The sequence below is a fragment of the Strix aluco genome, chromosome 2 (genome assembly GCF_031877795.1).
Source record: "Strix aluco isolate bStrAlu1 chromosome 2, bStrAlu1.hap1, whole genome shotgun sequence".
Lineage (NCBI taxonomy): Eukaryota > Metazoa > Chordata > Aves > Strigiformes > Strigidae > Strix > Strix aluco.
The window spans coordinates 8,630,682-8,651,013 of record NC_133932.1 but is presented as its reverse complement, the minus strand read 5'-3'; the positions used below and the strand labels follow the sequence as shown (position 1 = coordinate 8,651,013).

The 20,332-nt window shown below is 42.1% G+C and overlaps 1 protein-coding gene and 1 long non-coding RNA gene across 2 annotated transcripts in view; one reads left to right on the top strand and one right to left on the bottom strand.

Annotated features, from left to right (window-relative positions):
* The window catches only part of CLCN1 (chloride voltage-gated channel 1), a 68,309-nt gene extending 50,855 nt beyond the window's left edge, over positions 1-17,454 (top strand). The window contains exons 10-24 of the mRNA XM_074810781.1: positions 8-92; positions 2,618-2,719; positions 3,462-3,546; positions 3,963-4,112; positions 6,717-6,786; positions 8,364-8,474; positions 8,604-8,817; positions 9,520-9,653; positions 10,161-10,387; positions 10,510-10,606; positions 11,702-11,784; positions 12,538-12,576; positions 13,206-13,310; positions 15,162-15,248; positions 15,733-17,454. Of these exons, the coding sequence (XP_074666882.1) occupies positions 8-92; positions 2,618-2,719; positions 3,462-3,546; positions 3,963-4,112; positions 6,717-6,786; positions 8,364-8,474; positions 8,604-8,817; positions 9,520-9,653; positions 10,161-10,387; positions 10,510-10,606; positions 11,702-11,784; positions 12,538-12,576; positions 13,206-13,310; positions 15,162-15,248; positions 15,733-16,128 (1,985 nt within the window). The 3' untranslated portion in view covers positions 16,129-17,454. The remainder of the gene's footprint in view (positions 1-7; positions 93-2,617; positions 2,720-3,461; positions 3,547-3,962; positions 4,113-6,716; positions 6,787-8,363; positions 8,475-8,603; positions 8,818-9,519; positions 9,654-10,160; positions 10,388-10,509; positions 10,607-11,701; positions 11,785-12,537; positions 12,577-13,205; positions 13,311-15,161; positions 15,249-15,732) is intronic.
* On the bottom strand, positions 7,225-8,519 carry LOC141917550 (uncharacterized). Its single transcript, XR_012621315.1, has 2 exons — positions 8,454-8,519; positions 7,225-7,719 (listed from the first exon to the last, which is right to left on the bottom strand). It is a non-coding gene; the product is annotated as an uncharacterized LOC141917550 (long non-coding RNA).
* Positions 17,455-20,332: the final 2,878 nt, after the last annotated feature.

Sequence of the window (20,332 nt, the reverse complement as noted above, 5' to 3'; positions counted from 1 at the left end):
CTCACAGTTACCATCACAGCCCTGTTCAGAACGAACTTTCGTATGGATTTCCCCTTTGATCTGCAAGAGCTGCCAGCATTTGCTGTAATAGGGTAAGTTCCCAGGAACCTGGCTTCTTGCTCTACAAAGGTTATCATGTGAGTTCTGTTAGGAATTCTTTTGCAAAACAGTTACATACATCCCATTTAGACATTTTGATTGTTACAAATAAGGCCTCTGCATTCCTCCTTCAGAAATTGTGCCCATGTAGCACAATGGGTAAGGAAGGAAATGTGGGTATTATCAAGCTGTTTGTTATTTCCTTTCCATAGATCTTTTTCAGAAATTAAGTTCTGAAAAAAAAACCCTAATTCTAACTTGGTCTAAGTTCTGGGCATAGTTTTACTGAATGGCTCTTTAACCTTTTTGATGGCATCCCCAAATGAACTGACCCAACAAGTATGGCCTTTTCACCTGACAAAAATGGGACAAAAGATTTAACCAAGAAGTTTCCCTTTTACAAGGTCAGAATGGTTATCCGTTTCAAGAGAGGTTGGTACTCGACATGGTGGCAAGGGTAACTGAACCATAACTGGTCCCAACCAGTGAGAAAACAGTTAATTTATTAAGATGAGTGTCAGTTTTATTTAATTTATGGAGATATCTGAGTTGGTTTCATTTGTGGAGGAAATTTTGCAAAATGAAAGAATAAACTTAAGAAAAATGAGAAGAGAATTGAGAAATACTAGAGAAAAACTGAGTTTGGAATTGCTGTGAGGAAAAGTCTTGGGTTAGAGTTTGAGAGAGGCTCCAGGGAAATCACTGCAGAGTAGTAGTGAAGGGAATACACTGTGTAGGAACAAATACTTGTGCTGGTGTTGTGAACGTATTCTGTTGCAAGACCTGGATCCAAGACCAGAAATATATTTGAGGTTTCCCAGCTCCCTTTAGTAGGCTGACCTCATATTCATTTACCTGAATATGAACTAAAGTGGGATCTTTTGAAGACATCAGATATGTTGAAAATCCATAATACACAGGAGCTTTTGCTAGTGACATGTATCCACTTTGTTCTTCTCCTTAAATAAACTTGCATGCTGAACTCAGGGGAATCCATTTGTTTAGATTGACAAGGAAGAAGGTAATCCTTATGATTTACAGCTGATAGAATGCAAAACTTATTATTGTGTTTTGAACAGAGTTGGCAGACCTGGGTTTTTTCAGTACTGCACATAGGCTACAAAAGGAGTATGACAACTGCAAAATGCTTTCAAATGCCTGGGTGTTCAACATGGCATCTTTTTTTTAAAAAAAGCTGAAGACTTAGATAGTCTTGGATAAAGTCCTGATGCCAACTTAGAATGCTCTGAATTCTCTTAACATTGAGTCTCAAAGTTGGACTCTTTCTATCCAACATATTTCTTCACTTTCAGGTAGGACAAAAAAACTGAGCCAGCCCAAGCACTATCAACAGGTAGATCTTGTTCTTCTGTGTCAGCAAATGTTAATTTGCAAAATATATACGGGAGGAGCACTTCTATTTTATTGGCAAATTGATAGGCAGAGATGGATGTATTTTTTAATATAAATTAATACAAAGAAATTCAGTTCACTGTGCAGCCCTTAGGCTTATATTGCCTAAGGGATTGGTCTATTTTAACAATAGTGCTAAACAGTGCTGGCTTAAAATATTTAAGAAAAGCTCATTGGGCATGTTTGTGAACAGCTTCATACTTAGTTTAAACTTGTTTCTGTGCAATTTTTAAATGATCAAGCAGGACTTTTTCAACATACAACTTTTTAAGTAAGCTAAATTAATCTTTGAATAAGATTTGGCAAAAGTCTGAATACCATATAACAAAGGAAAATTCCCTTAATTTTAAAGATTAATAGAATGAAAATGTTATCTATTTACTCTCAGTATTCTGTGAGTTAATTATTTACCACATAAAATAATACTTCCCCTTACCGATTCTAAATGCACTCTTTTTTCACTCTTATTTTTTTCACTTCACCTTTGAGTATTAGGCCCTATTTATCTGGGTCTCATTAAGCTACAGAGCATAAGGATCAAGGCTAGTCCTCAGACAGCTATAGTTTTTTTGGCTTTATTAGTATCAGGAACATAGGCCCAAGTGATTAGGATCATAGAGATGACATACTTTGCTTTAGGCACGAGAGTTGCTATTACTTTTAATATTTGATGTAGGTGTATAATTTTGCTAAATCAGAGTTAAACGCCCTTCATTTTTACTATCTCCTCTTCCAGCTTGATGTCTAAGTTCTGACAATACTGGTCTTTGCCCTGTTGCTCTTTGTCAGCCCCCACTGAGATCTGTCAGTCCCTTTTTATAGATTTTTTTCTATAGATTATTTTATAGGTTTTTATAGAGGAGATTTCCCCCTCTATGTAACAGATAATTTAAGTGGTGAAATGGCAGTGTGTGTGACAGAGGTCCAAAATAATCTCTTCCCTTTCATCAGGGAGTCAACGTCTTTAAGTGAGTTGCTGTAGGAGTAACCCTCTAGGTGACATTTAAAAGACTTTATGAAAAACACTTAAACTCATTTTCTTGACTGATAGTTTGTTTATTATCTGTTGTTTGATACAATTTTATTTATTTTTTCTCCACTTTAGGATATGTTCTGGATTTCTTGGAGCATTTTTTGTTTATCTCAATCGCCAAGTGGTCCTATGCATCCGGCGTCACACAGCTCTGAGCCAGTTTCTCACCAAATAGTGAGTGCCTCTTAAGATATTCTCTTTAGGGATCAGATTTTTATACCCTACCAGTATTGGACAGTAACAAATGTTTTCTGGAAGCTAGTAGAACTATTTCACATGTAATATAGTAAAACTATGAGAAACTGAAATTATATGAGAGTAAGATATCTACAAGCATCAAGAGAATTTGTTCTGCACTGGATTTTCTTTTTGATCATCCCCAATAGTTTCAAATAGCTCCTTCACAAAAATTGTGATGGTCAGCAATTCCATGGAAAGGAAAGCAGTTTTTCTCATTAGAATTAATGCAATGGGGGATGCAAAATTGTATGAAAAAAATGTACATTTAAATACACTAAGACAGGACACATTGCATGAGGGATGAAGAAACAAGACTGGCATAATCAGGACAAACGGAGGAGGTGCTGACTTTTGGCAACAGGTCAACACATCATTGTAAATACACATCCCACACCTCATGTATTCAAGTTTGTGTATTTTGTAAATCCCTCTCTCCTTCCATCCCTTCCATTACATCAATTCTGATGGGAAAAATGGCTTTGCTGACAGTTGAAGTCTCTATGAATCATGATGATCAGTGGAGCAGGGCATTAAATTGCCAGTAACAGAACTCCAAAGCAATGGATACAGAGGTGGCAGAGATCTTTCACAGACATAGCATTCATAGTCCTGAAGTGATAGTGCTACAAGAAAAGAATGTGGGTTTATATTTTAATAAACTTTTCTTTATTTTCAGCCGTCTCATATACCCTGGGGTTATAACCTTCCTTATAGCAACTGTGACCTTTCCTCCTGGATTTGGGCAGTTCATGGCAGGAGAGGTGAGAGTGGGATGTGTATTTGCAATTCTGTGCAATTCTGCAGAACAGTCTCCTCTTAATCCTGTGTCCCAATAACCTTATGTCATGGAAAGGGGAAGAAAGAAATGGGAGGAGTTTGGACTGAGGAGGGACTATATTTTGAAACTCTTGATCTTTGCTATGTCCTTCATATAAAACTTGAAAAAGGTCGACTCTCCTAAGCAAGTAATAATGAAGATGTTACCCTGTGTGTAAAAGTAGTTATCCTTTCATCAGTTCAGATAAAGTCCCACCTCTCTTCCTGAAGATTAAAAATGTGAATTAAGTCTCATAATCACAAATTACTGAAGTAAAAATCTCCTCCACTTTCTTGGAACAGAGGTAGAACATTTACTCTGTCTAATCTCATGGCTCATGCATGTTTTTTTGCTGTTTAGTTGATGCCACGGGAAGCCATCAGCTCTCTCTTTGACAACTATACCTGGGTAAAATACACAGGGGACCCTCAGATCCTAGGGAAATCCGCTGCTTGGATCCATCCTAAAGTCAGCGTCTTCATCATCATCCTGCTCTTCTTCCTCATGAAGGTAGGAAACCCAGCTCACCAATAACCCTTCTCTACTCAGAGTGAATGTTCTTGATCCTTTGTAAAATAGTTTTTGAATTGCCAATGGGTAGTTGCTGGGTATTGAATGAAGAACAACTGCAACGGGTTCTTACATATTTTGATGTGATGTTTGCCCACCTTGAATGGAAGATTACCAAAATTATTAGGGAATAGTTTCCTGGCCTTAATATAGTGACCTCCTTCACTGCTCCCTAGGTCGTCTTCCTCATGCATCCTGCTGAATGACCTTTGGTACCCACTGTGTAGTAGTTGGTAGGGAAAGATTTCTCAAGTTCCACAAAAACAAATAATTGAGTAAAAAGCTCTCAGATAATTTATATTTGGTCCAAATAAAATCTGATACAGTCTACTTGATATTCCTGACTACAGATAAGTGACAAATAAGAATATGCAAGCACAATCTCTAGTTGCATGAGGCTGAAGGATTTGTTAGCAGTACCATAACTTGATGGAGAAATGCAGCTGAAAACAGTTTTGCTCACTTCTCATAAAGCAACAGCAGATAAATATTCCGAGATGACATGGTCTGTGGAAGTCACAACTGTTCAGCTTCTGAAGCTGATACATGACAGAGCAAGAGAAGAGATTTGAAAGAAGAAAAGATTATATTCCAGTTATATTCCTCTTTCCAACAAGAAAGAGGTTTTCCTAAGAGGGGGAAAAAAGAGATAAGAGGGTAAAATGGTGAGGTCTTTTTGTTGCGAAGGAGCAAAAGAGCTGAGGCCACCTTGCAATATCAGTTGAATATTCCAGTACATCAGGAATGGACGTCAATGATTGATTGACACAGCTGATTCCACCTAAAGTAAAATACTGTATCAAATTTTTGACAGGCACTCAAGGGTTCTGCTTCTGTGATAACTCTGATTATAGTGGATCAAGCAGATAAGGTCTCATTTACTTAAATAAAAGAGGGATGGACTACATAGTGTATCTGTCCTGAGTCCATCTGTTCTCCTTTGGAGGAGCTGTATCCTCAGACACTAGATTCATTGGCTTTGTCCCATCAACTAAAGGCTTTCTCATCTCACTAGGTAACTGCTCCAAACAGTTTATTTTCATCTGGATATATTCAGAGTTGGAACAGACCACATAATAAAGAAACTGCTGTTTCGACACTGGACAAAGACTTGGCCTGATTCCCCACTGCACTGTAGTCCCAGTTCTCAGCTCTATTTGGCCTGGGTTTGGTACTGCAAAGACAGCTTAGTTAGCAGTACTCCACTTCTGCAGCTTGCTGGCCTCTGTAGCTAGTCAGGAACATTCAAACAGCTTATGGAAGGAAGAGCAACAGCCAGTATCAAATTGATGTTCCAACCCATCCTCACAGCATGTTCCTCTACCATAGACTGAGATTTGCTGTTCTGCTGGCTCTTTGTTACCTTTGTAGAGGGCTTTCCTAAATGTCAGGCTATATCTTGGCTTCATTTTCCCTTTTATGCCAACCATCCTGTGAGAGTTACAGCAGAAGAGCTGTCTTGGGTTTGATTTTGTCTCACCAAACTGTCTACAGATTAGTATCTCATCTGTCTACAGCTACAACAATGTCTGCAGAGGCATCACCTCCTCAAAGGTGGACCTTGAACAGGAAGGATTTGTCCACTTTGAGATTATGGTCCTGAAACACCTGAAAGTATTGCTCTTGATGTGCTGGACCATAGCTGTCTCTCTCCTATGGATGACACTGCTGCAGCAAGGAACATCTTGCCAGTACACTTTGTACAAGCTTTTGAAACAGCAGCGTTCTCTGTGTTTCCCTCAACTGTGGAAATCTCTTGTCATATTGCCTGAGAAAGTCTGAGCATACTGGCCTTTGAGGTGTAAGATTAGGCTGTTGCCTCAAGATGAAGTCTGTATGTGCTGGGCTAAGTCAGCATTTGAATTGGTCTTAGCAGTACCAGGACAGATTTCATTATTTTGCCCAGCACAGTGATAGGACAAGAGCAGTGATAGGACAGATAGACACAGGTTAGAATAAAAGAAATTTATGACAGTTGGACTTCAAGGAAAAATTCTCACCTGAGTGTGTGTCAGCAGTGGCACAAATGCCTGGAAAAGCTGGGGGATCTCCACCCTTCAAGATGTTCAGACCTCAGCTGGATAAGGCCCTGAGTAACCTGGTCTAACTTAGGAATTAGCCCTCCTGGGAGCAGGGAGTTGGGGAAGAGACCTCCAGAGTTCCCTTCACACTGAAATCTTTCTGAGTCTGTATAATTTTGACAGCCTTGTTCCATGAAAAGCCAAGCTGTTTGGAGCAGTAGGAAATCTCAACTTCTGAAGTTCAATGCAAAGTAGTTCTCATGTTCATCCATCCCCTTAGTGATTCGGCTTCTCTGCCACCAGCAGTCACCCAGAGGTCCTCTGTGTCAGTGATGCTGTGTTGCCAGAGTCCCTCCAGCTCCCCTTCACACTCCACCAGCCCCTTTACCCTTCACTTTCTGTCTGAACTGCCAGATCCCTCAGAACATGTCTCCTTAGGGATTCACAGGCTGGGCAGTAGAGTGGGGCTGCAGGAAATGCTATTGCTGCTCAGTAACAACCGCACCCTCTGCCTCTGTTCTAGTTCTGGATGTCCGTCATTGCTACCACAATGCCAATCCCCTGTGGAGGCTTCATGCCTGTTTTTGTTCTAGGTGAGTTTCAACTTTGTGTTGCAGCATATAGGTCTGACGGGTGGAGAGGATAGAAGAGACATTGCGCACGTATCCAGAAGGTTTCTTCCAGTGGATGATGAGTTGTATGTCTATAATGAACTTGGTTAACAGTCCGTATAGCAGCCTGAGTCTCTGCTTTTGTCACTTTCTCATCTGTCAAATCCAAATGCTGAAGAGGAAATCCCTGTCCTTTTACATAAGGAAAGCCACACTGTGGGGAGGCATGCTGAGCCATGGCCTTCTAATTTCTCTGCCTCTTCACCTACAGAGAAACTTTCATCTTACAATTAGTAGTAGTTGCTCCTTTCACCCCTAAAATCCAGCTAGAAGAGATAACCTCAAAACTAGTACCTGCAATGTAATCCACAACTTACTCATTTCTTCTGACTGAAATATGGTAACATACAGGAGTTCTGGTTTTTAATTGGTTTTAATTCCAAGACCAAAAAATAAAAATAATATGATTCTAATGTTAAGAAAGAGAGACTATGTTAGACTAAAGTATAAAGGCTCACGAAGTTCAGCATTTAACCCACAGCTCTTAAATGAAATGGTGTGAGCTAAGGACCTCTGGGTTCTGGCAGGCAGCAACTGAATGTGAGTCAGTAGCATGCCCTAGCAGTGATGAAGGCTAACCACAAACAAGGCTGTATTAGGAAAAGCCTAGCCAGCGAAGTAAATAAATTAGTTATTTCCCTGCATGCACTGTTTTGGACACAATTCTGGAATATTGTGCCATTTTGTGTCCACCAATATAAGCGATTTTGATAAAGTGCAATGAGTCCAGTGGAGGCCACTGAGATTGCTGGGGAACTGGAGCACAAAACAAACAAGGGAGAGCTTGATGAAGTTGGGCATGTTCATCCTGCAGAAGAGAAGGCCAAGACGGGTTCTAACTGCAGCCTTCATCACCTAATGCAGCAAGGGATAGAGAGGATAGAAAGAAACACACAGTAAATAGGGGGTAAAGGCACAAGTTGCAACAGGGGAAAATCTGATGGGACATAAGAAAAAAATTGTTTCCTTGGTTAACGTGCCTCACAAAGGCTGGAGAATCTCAATCCTTGCAGATTTATAAAGCTTGTCTGGACAAGGCCCTGGGTGACTTGATCTCACTTTGAAATTAGTCCTGTTGTGAGAAGCGGTCAGAACAAGACCTCCAAAAGCCTCTTCCCACCTAAACTCTTCCATAAGCTGTAATTCCAGTGTTTGGACATTCATAGAATGAGTGTTTGAAAGGCCTCAACTGTGATCTGGATTGACATTGTACATATTCTGAAAATACTTTCTCCTACCTGGAAATCACAAATACCACTGTGCCTGGTGTGCTTAAGTGGAAGAATGAGGGATCAAGTGTATTTACATATTGTAGTACATTTTTCTCCTCTTGGAGTCTAACTTCTATATTTTGTAACTGAGAACTACTCTTAAGTCCTTGGTGTCATTTTAATGTAAGTTTTGATTTTGTTTCTCTTAGAAAATACCCAAGTAATTGCCCAGCACAGACTGGGTGTTCTTTAGATGTTAATTCTGTAATTGTCAGCGATATTTTCCAGGTGCTGCATTTGGGCGCCTTATTGGGGAAATCATGGCATCACTTTTTCCCAACGGGATCATCTTCGATGGTATAGTTTATCAGATCTTACCTGGAGGGTATGCTGTCATTGGTGAGTCTCCATGTCTTTCTTTTTCTTTGCCTGGTCCCATCCCCATGACTTTCCTGGTTGACATGACATGTTGTTTCTGTATGACAGCCGCCTTCTCTCCCTATTCCTTTTCCACCCTACCTGGGAAAGGTGCAGCAGCTCTGACAGGAGCGGTGAGCCACACTGTCTCCACTGCTGTGATCTGCTTCGAGCTGACAGGTCAGATCTCTCACATCCTCCCCATGATGGTGGCTGTCATTCTTGCCAACATGGTGGCCCAGAGTCTGCAGCCCAGCCTCTATGATAGCATCATCCAGGTGAAGAAGTTGCCCTACCTGCCAGACCTGGGCTGGAATCACATAAGGTATAGTACTAAAACAGAGGTGGAGGTGGGGAGTGGCAAAGAAATAAAGCAGAACATGAGACCACAGGAGAATAAAAGGTCATGAAAAAGGGATAGTACTACAAAGAATAGGCCTGCAGTGAGAAGAAACAAGTGGTGGAGTAGAATTAGGGTTTGTACAAAGAAGTGGAGAAAAGTCCTCTTTTTTTCACTTAAAGCACAGGTTTGAATAATCTGCAACAGTACTGAATTTGTATTAATATTGCCAAATTGTTTCAGTTTAAAAATTTAAAAATCAAATGTCTCATTTCCATGTTTTTCTGAGTATAGTGGGGTTTGGATTTTTTTCTCCAGCAAATGTTTGAAATATCATTTTATTTTGATATTTTGCTTAAAACAAAATTCAGTTATTCATATACATTGTCTTCCTCTCTCTAGTGTACATAGATATGTATGTATAGAACATCTATATGTATATGTATATATATGTGTGCATTTGTATGGTGAGGGGTAATGGAGTGGAATACACCTGTAATGAAAATCCAGTTAATCTGTGTTGATCCTGTTGGAAAGTCCTCTTTGGTTACTCCCACAGAAGAATATCTAGCAACTTTATTGAGAACACTTTTTAAAGAAGTGGTCATTTATATATTTCTTCAAGGAATTTATCTGCTAGACATTTTAATACGCTAACTCTTCCGCTTACTGTCCATAAATTCACAGCAAATACAATATCTTTGTTGAGGATATCATGGTCCAAGATGTGAAATTCGTCTCCTCCAACTGTAAATACCGAGACTTGCAAACTCTACTCCAAAGCACCACTGTTAAGACTTTGCCTTTGGTGGACTCAGCAGGTAAGCAATGTGGAGAAACTGGTCCTGAAGACTGTCTCAGCTTAAAGAGCCAAAGAAACTAGTTTTCAAATTACATGCTGTGAAGGAGACAGTGTGACCCACTACCTAAAAAAATCATCCTAAAAATCTTCCGCTGTGAGTGATGTATGGCAGAAGGCTGTTTCAGCTGGTCAGACAGGTAAGCTGGAGTGTGGGCTGAGGAGCAGACAGAGCAGGTAAGGGAGGTGTGGGGGGAGTTTGTGGACTGAACTGTGACAACAGGCATGGATCTTGCATGAGTAAAGAGCCTGCTTCTGATGTGGTGCTGAGGCGGGGCACAACTCGGGGATGGTGAACATCCCACAGCCCCACGGTGTATTAGGAGCAACTAGCAGGGCTGGTCAATGACTCTTGTATAGCTCTAGATAGTACAAGTCTGGCACTTTGAAGAGGTTGGGGGGAGGAAGGGGCAGGGGACATTCAAAACCTTGAAGCGGCTTAATGGTTTCTCCGCTCTGTGTTATGCAGAGACCATGATCCTTCTGGGGTCCGTAGAGCGATCTGAACTGCAAGCTCTCCTCCAGAGACATATAAGCCCAGAACGGCGGCGGCTCCTCAACAAAGAAATGCAGCAGAAGCTGTCTGAGGCAGCCTACGATGGGCACAGCAAGGGACCGTGGACAACCCTGCCAAAGCTGAAGCACGAATCTTTTGCTTATGTTGATGAGGATGAGGATACAGATGAGAAGGGAGAGGTGAGGGAGAGAAGTGGACAGATTGCAACACAAAGACTGCATAAGAAGCAATAAGGCATTTGGAGAGGCTGAGAAAGAAATGACACAGGGTGGACTTTTATTTTCTCTCCTTTCCATAACAGCCCCCAAGTCCCACTCCCAGTTACCCAGAGGAGCCCAATGGCCCAACAAGTCCTCTTAAACAAACGCCTGAAACTTTGGAGCCACGGCGATTCCCAGGTATGGTAACTTCTGGCATGCCTCAGCCGCATCCTAGCCAGCTTGTGGAAGCTTTCATGCTGTGTGTACATGCCTGTGCAAGATGCTGATTTCCCAGAGACTCAGAGAAGGAGCTTTCTCTGCTGTTCCTGTATTAAAGGTACTTTGTTAATGCACCTCAACAGCAGTGTAATGTACTTGGAAATATCTTCTGTCTGTGATGCCTCAGAGAGCACGGCAGAAGTAGGCCCACTCAGGCTGCTCCCTCTCTCTCAGTACTCCCCACTCCATCCTTTGCAATAATATCTCCTTGGACTTACTCTGGAGAGTGTGTCTGGAAGGGTCCTGTGTCTTGCGTCCTTCAGCCCATGAATGAATTTCCCTGGGGAAAGGAGCCTGAGAGCTAAACATCTGCACTTGTTTTTTGAGTAGCTTAGGCTGTTGCTCAGCCATCTCTAAAACCGAAGAGCTCCTCCCTTGGACACACATCTCCGATTCAGCTACATTAATATGATGGACAAATACTGATGTATTGTGTTCTTTTGTGTGCCACCCCAGCCTATATTAGCTTTGCTTCCAAGACTGTACTCATAGCTCATTTCTGATTCATATATCACGTACATTTGATGCAGGATGGTGGGGATACATTTTGACTTTGAAATAATTTCCAAATTCTCATCACCCCTTTCCATACGCATCCTCCAAACCACATTCTCTTTGTGGACCGCAGAAACCTCTCATAACAGCAGTTTATCCCTTGTATCAGATTGTTTGCTATGTTAGTAGTCTTGCTTGTGGACTGTTTTTCTCTTTTCTTCAGGAACACTGATCTATGACTATTGTCTGCAAGGTTTACTTTGAAATGGTTTGTTTCCTCTGCTTGAGGAAAAGATACTGCATGGGAGTATTTATTCCGGCATGTCCCAGACACCATCTTACAAATTGAATGCTAGATTGTGACTTGCTCAGCCCTGTCATATACCATCTACTATGTCCCTCATATTATTTCCCAGACTGCCTAGAACAAGGAAGAACAAGGGAGTGGGCATGGGGTTTTGTATTTTTGTTTCTCACTTGTTCTTCTCTCTTATATATGTGTTTGTTTTCATCCTTCAGATAATTTCAGGCGTTTGAGGCAACTGATCCAGCAGCTCTTGTGCCATTACAACCGTCCACTTGAAACAGAGAGTGCCGTCCAGGTTAGTGATACAGAGAGCCTAGTAGCACCCTGAAGAGGGAAGGGAATGCCATGGAAATAGAGCTTACTACTGAGAGCCATTCAGCATTTCGCCAAAGTGTGGACATATTTATGGTCCTGAACTCTGACGGCATCAGTGAGGAACTCTCTCCAAGGAGAAAGGGTGTGATTACTGTAAAGCAGTGTGCATCTTCCTAAAGAGCCATCTGTTCTTAGGTGTCAAGGCTACCATCATGACTGAATGTGGGCATCTTTCTCAGTGAATAACTTATTGCTATTTTGGCTAACTTGGAATAAAATGCAGTTCTATTCCATTTGGCAAACAGTTTTGGCCAGATAAAAATGAAAAAATGCTTTTGCCTTGTGCCATGTTAGATGCCCTTGGGTATCTGACATATCTGCACATGGCTGGTGGACATCATACAGAGCCTATGGGAAACCCATCCACTCTAGGACAGTGGTTGGACTCCAAGTGGGATATCTGAGAGCATCTAAAGCAGTACTAGATGACCATGTTTAGGCACCTGAATTGCTCCACCAGTATTCCATAGTCAATCTTTACTGGCCAGGGAAGCACAGCAAGTACAGAGTACACCTTATAATGTATAAGTATAAAGAATATCTAAACACTCAGCAATACACTATTTGGAACAAAAAGGGGACTGCATAGGGTGAGGAGGCTGTGCAAATTTTTCCTTTCTGTGCCCTGTGAAACTGTGCGTTCTTTGTCCTTGAACAGTGTCTTCTCCCACAGGAGCCGGAGGAAGTCATTGAGACAATGAGGCCAGAAGAGGTAAGACTGGGTGCAGAAAGGAAGTGAGGTCAATCGAGTGCTTCTTTTGCCTATTGCCTATCACTTGCAATACTTCCTGAGCTCCAACAACCTCAGTGATTGCCACATAAAGCCATAGCTAAAGCCATTTTCTTCTTAGAGTTGCACAGTGGACAAGTCTCACCCAGTAAGAGAAGAGATTGTTCTGCTAGGTGTGCTGAGTAAGGCTCTGACTCATCTGATCTAACTTTGAAGTCAGTCCTGCTGTGAGCAGGGTTTTGGACTAGAGACCTCCACAGGTCCCCACTCACCTAAATCTTTCTGTGGGTCTATGTTGTTCCTTTAGTTTTTAGACAAAGGGAAGATGCACTCAGAAAGGAAAGCTGACATGTTCACTCCCTCTTAAGTAGGAAGGAGCAAAAGCTCGCTCTCCCAGAAAACCTCTGAGGTACTGGAATTGCTCTGTTTCCATAGGGACTTGACATCTGGCAAGGAAGGGATGGGAGACCTGAGGGGTGTGATATAATGGGTAAGATGAATGATCTACATAGGAAGGAAGAAGCATTAACAGTAGAATGGGACTAGTTCGGGTACATAAAACAGCAACACTGCTGATTACTGTAAGTGATTCCCCTTCTTTCCTGTGTCAGATAGATGCTTGGGAACAGGAGGAGCTGAACAAGAACGTGTGCTTTGACAGCTGCTGCATAGACCCTTCCCCTTTCCAACTGGTGGAGAGAACTTCCCTGCACAAGGTGGGTGCAGATGTCTCTCTGAGGCATACACAATTTTTCTCCACTCTATCTATCATTGCAAGTCTAGTCTAAGACTTATTTCTTCTCCTTGTCTTCACCTACAACTACTATTACCAGCTATTCCCACATCCAGCTACAGAAAGTCAGTTTGTTCCTATAAGCTGCATGTACCTTTAATCTCCTGCAAAATGGAAGGCTACATGATAATAGGTCTGAGTGCATTTATTAAAATAGCTTTTGGACACCAGATAGGATTTTCCAGCTACTACATTAACAGAAGCATTGTATGCCTTGCTGCTGGGGGCATTACACCGAGATTTACACTCTGCTTTGTCAGTGTGTGGCACTGAAATGAGTACTCCTGGATTTCTCAGGGTGTTTCTGTCAGGGTGTAGAGTCTGTCTCAGTGCATGAGAAGAGTTGCTTGAAACCACCCTATATCATAGGCTTTTCATTGAACTGAAGCACAAGGAAAGAGGAAGCTGGATCACACAACTTCTAGAGTTAGTACAGGATGACTGGAGATAAACGCAATCATTGTGTATCAGGAGTAAGAGAGGACTGGGCTTTCACGGAAAGGGGAAGCAGTCTACTGAAGTAGAAGTGCACAGTGCATGTTTTTATCAATATTCAATTAATGTGAACAGTCAGCATATGCCTTGCATAAAATTAATTAATTACTGTTATCAAAGCAATAAGATAGCTTTGAGCAAAATAAGAACAGGTTAGCATATACTTAAGATAAGTTTGGTGCTTTCTAAAGGGCTGGCTGAAGTGATCTGAAAACCACTAGCATTTATCGTTGAGAATACAGGGGTTACAAGAAATTATACCTGAAGGCTGTAAATACCTCTTGTAAAAAAAGAGCAAATGAGAAACTCTGACAAACAGACAAGTCAACTTAGCTTGGATGCACAAAAAGTGCGAGAATAAATAACCAAATATCTGGGGTATGCATAGTTAGAGCTAAACGTGAGACTACTGATGATGGCAAGAATATCACAGCTTATCATGATCAAATCGTATTTAACCAGTCTGATTAGGGTAAAATGTCCTGTTCCTGAGAAATGAGATTTTCCTTAGTTTACACTTGAACGTGACATTCAGTATCTCATGTGATGTTAAAAAAAAGGCAAACTCCAGCTGTGAAAAATGACTTAATCTAAGGCCACAGGTAAAGTCCAGCTAGAGCTCAGCTTAAAGAACTTGGAGGTTGGAAATATGCCACAGATGAGCACTGAGAATGCTGAAAGTTTTGGAAAGCCTGATCTACAAAGAACAGCAGAATAATGGGGTATATTTAGGCTGAAGAAAAGGAGGCTGGTAGCAGTGTGGTATCTGTCCTTTTAAGGCAGCTTTGGGAATAACTTGTTCTCAGTGTTCCCACTGCACTGGGTAAGCAGCAACAAGCTTAAGTTTTGACAGGAAATATTCTGGAACAGGAAAAAAGAAATCTTGTAGTGTTAAGGGAAACACCGGAATAAATAATCCAAGCAGGTTCTGACTTTGCATATTACTATATGATAGTTTAATTTCCAGCCCCAGAATGAAATAGGATCTGTGTAAGTCCCCAGATACAGAGGGTATTGCATGTGAATTTCTGTTTGCAAGATGCAGGATGGGAGTGACCTTAAGAATGTGCTCTCCATCATCAAACCAATCCCAACTATGGCTGCACAGCAGAAGGCCCAAAGGGTACAAAAGGGGAAGAGGTAGTTTCTCACTGGGATAGCTGCAGACTTGTGCTCCTTTGTGATTCCCATTTCTAAATCCCAAGTCCCAGCTCTAGTACCAAGTATCATGTCCCTGTATCAAAGTCCCTGAAATGTTTTTTTGTGGTTTTGCTCATAGACGCATACATTGTTCTCATTACTGGGCCTCAGCCATGCCTATGTAACAAGTATGGGGAAGCTGAGGGGAGTGTTGGCTTTGGAAGAGGTAAGTACAGATCCTTTCATCTCCTCCTAATCAACTGCAAATGTCTTGTGGATCACTGCAATAACTTACAGGTGCTGGAGGATCCAGCTGGGAATATATATAACTGCAATTGCTACATTTTCAATCCAGTGTTGAATTCTGAGCCAACCCTTTGGAAACCATGTAGAGGAATGGATGACTGTATTTCAGAGGAGGCAGGTGTTGTTTACAGGGATGTTAGATGGTTCATCCTTCTCATGAACACAGGGCTTTTAACTGAGTGGCTATGACTATCTCTGAAAGTGGTGTGGAATTTGTTATTTACCATGGAATAAAAAATAACACCATCAGCATAAAATATGCTCTCCACAGGCCCCTTGAGGTAGAGCTGTGACTCTCTCTGTTTGTGATGATTTTACCCTGGAGAGCAGATGAACTTCTGCTGGGTAGGGCTGGATCAGCCCCCTTTTCATCCATTTTTTCTGAACTTTCTGTCTTCTCATAGCTCCAGAAGGCAATAGAGGGCTCCACACGCTCCGGGGTTCGCCTCCGCCCACCCCTTGCCAGTTTCCGCGATACGAACCGGACTTCTATCAGCAGTGAGAAGGTTGGTCAGGCCACTCAGGTGTGGAGCCGGCAGGACAACTGCATGGTGGCAGCACAGCAAGCAGCAGACTTGGGCACAGAGAGCCCACTGCCTCCCTGCATGCACCTCCCTCAGCCCTCATATGTGCATGAAGAGGGGGAAGTCCTGTGCTCCCCTTATGCCACTGATACTGAGTTGGAAGAGATGGAGCTAACAGGGCCAGTAGCTGAAAACATCTCAGACATCCTCAAGGACATAAGCATACACTCCACTGACCTGGATGAGGATGAAGAAGATGAGGATGTCCCTTTATAGCTGGTGTGATGGGAATAGTCCATCACACTCTTCAGTTGAGCCAGTCTTCTTGTGTTTGCTCCTCAAAGAGAAGCTTTTGGATGGTCTTTGCAATCCCACAGAGAACTGATTCAGCTGGGAGAAGGGGCATCAGGCTGACCCTTTCTTCTGCTGCTTTCTTTCTGTGCAAAGGCTGCTGGACTATACGGGTGTGTGCAGGAGTCAGATGTGGACTGCAAGGTGGCTAAGGGCAGGCTGGTAATGCTTAGGCTTCTGCCATCTCTACATAACATTGCAGAAGGGATTGTAACAGCACATGAATACCGCTGGACACAGTCAGGATGCTCTGGGTCAATCTGCCACGTGGAAGGTGGAAGAGGAGCAGCTCCTCTCATTCTCCACTGGTATCATCCTTCCAGTCACACCTGACCTGCATGCACCAGCGTAAACACAGCTAGGCCTCAGCCTGGAAGCATATTGCTACTTCTGACTGCAATCCTGTCCATGTTGCTGCAGTTCCTTTTCACTAGCTCTTATCTTGCATCCCCCCCAAACATTCCCATGTAGAACATTTTTCCTCTTTCTCAATTTTTACTCTGGGATTTTCCTGGATGGGGGTGCAGTTAGGAGCTTCTCCTCTGTCCTTTAGCTGAGCCATGCCCTGAAAACAGATGGAGGGAAAATATTTGGTTTACATTTCATGTCTTGAATTCAGTCAGGGCTCTAAGAAAAGCACTGGAAGGGAGGAAAGCCTCTCTGTTGCCCTTCACCTCTGGAATTTTTAAATAGAAAGGGAAAATCTTAAGAGGGGGCATCCTCAGTGTTGGACAAAGAGGAGTAAAACAGCATGTATCACCTACATTTCAAATACCTGTGTTTGTCTCTCTGAGTCACTGTTCACAATTTTTACAAAGTTACAGTCTTAAAATACAGGAACTCAAAAAAACAATTATGGAGTGTTAGCAGGCTGCCAAGAAATACAGCAGAGAGAAACCACATTTTCTACACTTTGAAAACAGGTTTCTCTCTGAAAATTCCTGCTATCTTTCCTGGTAATTCTACCCTGCCTACTTTCCACATATTACTGCATACCTCAGATCTGAGAATTCCAGCTCTCACTTTTGCCAGCTTGTCTCCATTGTGATTAACAGCAGAGCCCTCAACCCTTGTCTGCAGCATCCCTCTCTGTTCCAGTTCTAAATCTGGAGCAGATCTTGGTTTGTATCTTACAAAAAGATGTCTTGTCAGTTTGTGTCATGCATGCAAAACCTTAGCATCTGAAGATAAGATGCTGCTTTGTTTAATGCTGTCCTTGTGAGATTTTCTCAGTAAATAGGCAAAATCAAATTCTGTGTATTCTGCAGCTTTCCTCTTAATATTCTACATCTCTGTCACATTTTTAGTGTGTCATGGCACTTAGATGCAGTCCCAAGCAGCCTATGGGATGTGCTTCCACTTATCAGCAACAAAGAAATCCAGGCTCTGAGAATACGTTCTTGGGCGTATTCTCCCAGATGTTGCACCTCATCCCCTCTCCCTGTATTAGTAAAGCATTACCTAACTTAGAGTGACCAGTTTCACCTTAACAGGTTATTTTTCATAAGCTGTCCCAGGAGCAAGTAAAAAATATCATTACCTCTAATCCAGTATCCCTAGGAAAATTCCCTCCTGGCTTTAATTCCAAGGATTGACCTTGCACCAATTCCTCTCTGATGATGCTCATGGGTGGTAGACTCTGTGACAAGCTTATAACAGAGGGAAATCTCCACAGCTAGCCTCTTGAAGGGGGAGAGATTTATTTTTGCTGTCTGGAATTCAGAGCCCACCAGCTCTGTATTGTCTTTGACACATGATCCCCCTCTATAAGCTAATTGGGGACAGCCTGTCCCTGCCTAAGTGATCTTCAGTCCCCCAAGGGTCACCTTGTCCTCATGAGAAGACAGTGGTGATCTGGGGGCAAGTCTCTTGTGCACACCAGCTGCTTGCTTCCACCAGGACAGGGCTGTGGCACATTTCTGGCTGTCAGGCATTAGCACACAGCCTCCCTGATACCTTTATGTCACCTTCCCCTGCCTGCAGAGAAGAGGTCAAACAACTGCTATTTTTGTCTCAGGGAACTGTGATAGTCTTTTAAATAAGCAGGGGAGAAAGGATGTTCCTTTTAAAAAACTGTAAATGTGCGGTGAGTGGCAACACTCTGAGACCAAATCTGATCAGCAGGTCCACACACCCTCAGGAAGGACAAGCTTCTCCAATTCAGCCCCAGCTTTATCACTAGTAAGTACAGACTTACATTTTGCAGCTTAGCCAAACACTTTCACTGAGACAGATGAGGAAAAAAGGAGAAACTTTGAGGCTGGAGTCAATACACCTCCCCCTCCTCTCTCCTGAATACAGATATATGTTCTGCTTCAGTCCCACACTTCTCCTATGGTGTGTCGCAGAAGAACTGGGATCTGACTGGCTGAGAAAGCAGATGGAGTCTAAATCAAAGCCAGAGAGCATGTGAGTCATGACAGACAGATTGTGAGCTGGGGGAGATGAAGCTGGAACAACAACAATGCACATGAAGAGGCTTGGGGAGCTCAGAGTAAGACACAAGCTAACCTGGAAAGTATCCTGAGGTTTGTGTACAAAAGCACACACAGGTGCCCACACATGCACACACACACATCCCTCCACTCCTATTGCCTCTAGCTGTCCCAGAGTTACCATGAGGAGCTGGACTGCTCTCTGTGGGGAAGCTGAAAGATGGGTGTTACTGCTGATCTTTGGAGGCACTACTGAAAATCCATTCCAGGTATTCCACCATCCTTGGAGCAGAAGCATCATTCATCTGCACCATTTTCTCACCTGGGAAGAAGTATGCATACATGAATGTGTATAGGGAGCCAGGAGGGGACAAAACACATACTGTAAAGATGGTTTTCAGTGACTGAAGATGTTTCCACTGAGCTGATGCCAAGTACTTTAATAGGTGTGAAATGTGCAGTAAACCGACACTGAACCTTTGTCAAGGGAACTCTAAGCATGCACCCTCTCGGGCAATCCCAGTAGGCTCCCTCAAAGTTCAGACTTGAAACCTTTGTCCAGCAAACTAAGTCACGCTGATCTGTCACTCTAAAACCTGCATCTCTCATCCTATCCAAGTAGCACAGACTTAGCTACCTATACACAAAAATAATTTTTTCCCCAACCCAAAATATCCCCAGAATATGTATCAGCACTGAGGCCTTCCCATTCAGCTAGAAAGTCAAATCTCAGATCTGCCCCCAAAAGACCAAGCACAAGCCTTGAAAAACAAGAAGCTCTCAGGCTGTTTTGCCACAGAAGCTTGCTTTTCTCCTAAATAACATGTGCAGTTGCTTAGAATCATCGTTCTGGGCAGAGATTCATGTTACACCAAGCTTGCCACTACCACTCAAAGCACTAAAATAGAGCTGATCTTGTTCAGCCTTTTCAACTCCAAGCACCTGCTGAACTACATTTGGTACCCAACAAATAATAGTCTGAGAAGAACACGATAGTGAAAAAGCTCCGTCAGAGCAGAAAACACAAACAACAACATAACCACCAATAACAAAAAAACTAAAAGAAAAAAATCCTTTGACCTTGTATCTTTGAGATAAATGTAGCATTAATCTCAACTAATTGTCGGTTTACTGATATTCAGTTAATGAAGGCAAGAAGTTATCTATTAAATTTTAGTCTAGAAAAAGTTGAACTCTTCCTTTTACCTGGCATTTAAATGTGAAAGAAGTCTTGGTTTTAAAATCAATATAAAGAATTGGAAAAAAAAAAGGAAGACTTAAGGTTGACAAGACAACAGCTAGACAAGACAACAGCTAGTCAAGACAACTGGCTACTTTGGGTAGTTATGACAAGGCTAAGAGACTTGGTCATGATCAAGATGAAGGAGAAAACACGTGGAGATGGACTACTGGACAACAAGAAAAATTTTCCTGAACAATGCAACTTTTTTTTGTTGGAAAATTATTTCAGATTAAAAAAACCTCTAGTTTGCTAACCCTATGGACAAAACCAGTTAGTACAAGCAGAAATAGAGACAGAATCAAGAGTTCATAAAAACATAACTCCCCCTTTCTCCCCAGTTATACAAACACTTTGTAAAAGTGTGTGGTTTGTGGCCAAAGAGTACAAGACAGGGCAATAACCAGCTGAGCAAGTAAAGAGTCCTCATTGCCAAATTAGTTCAACCCCAGGA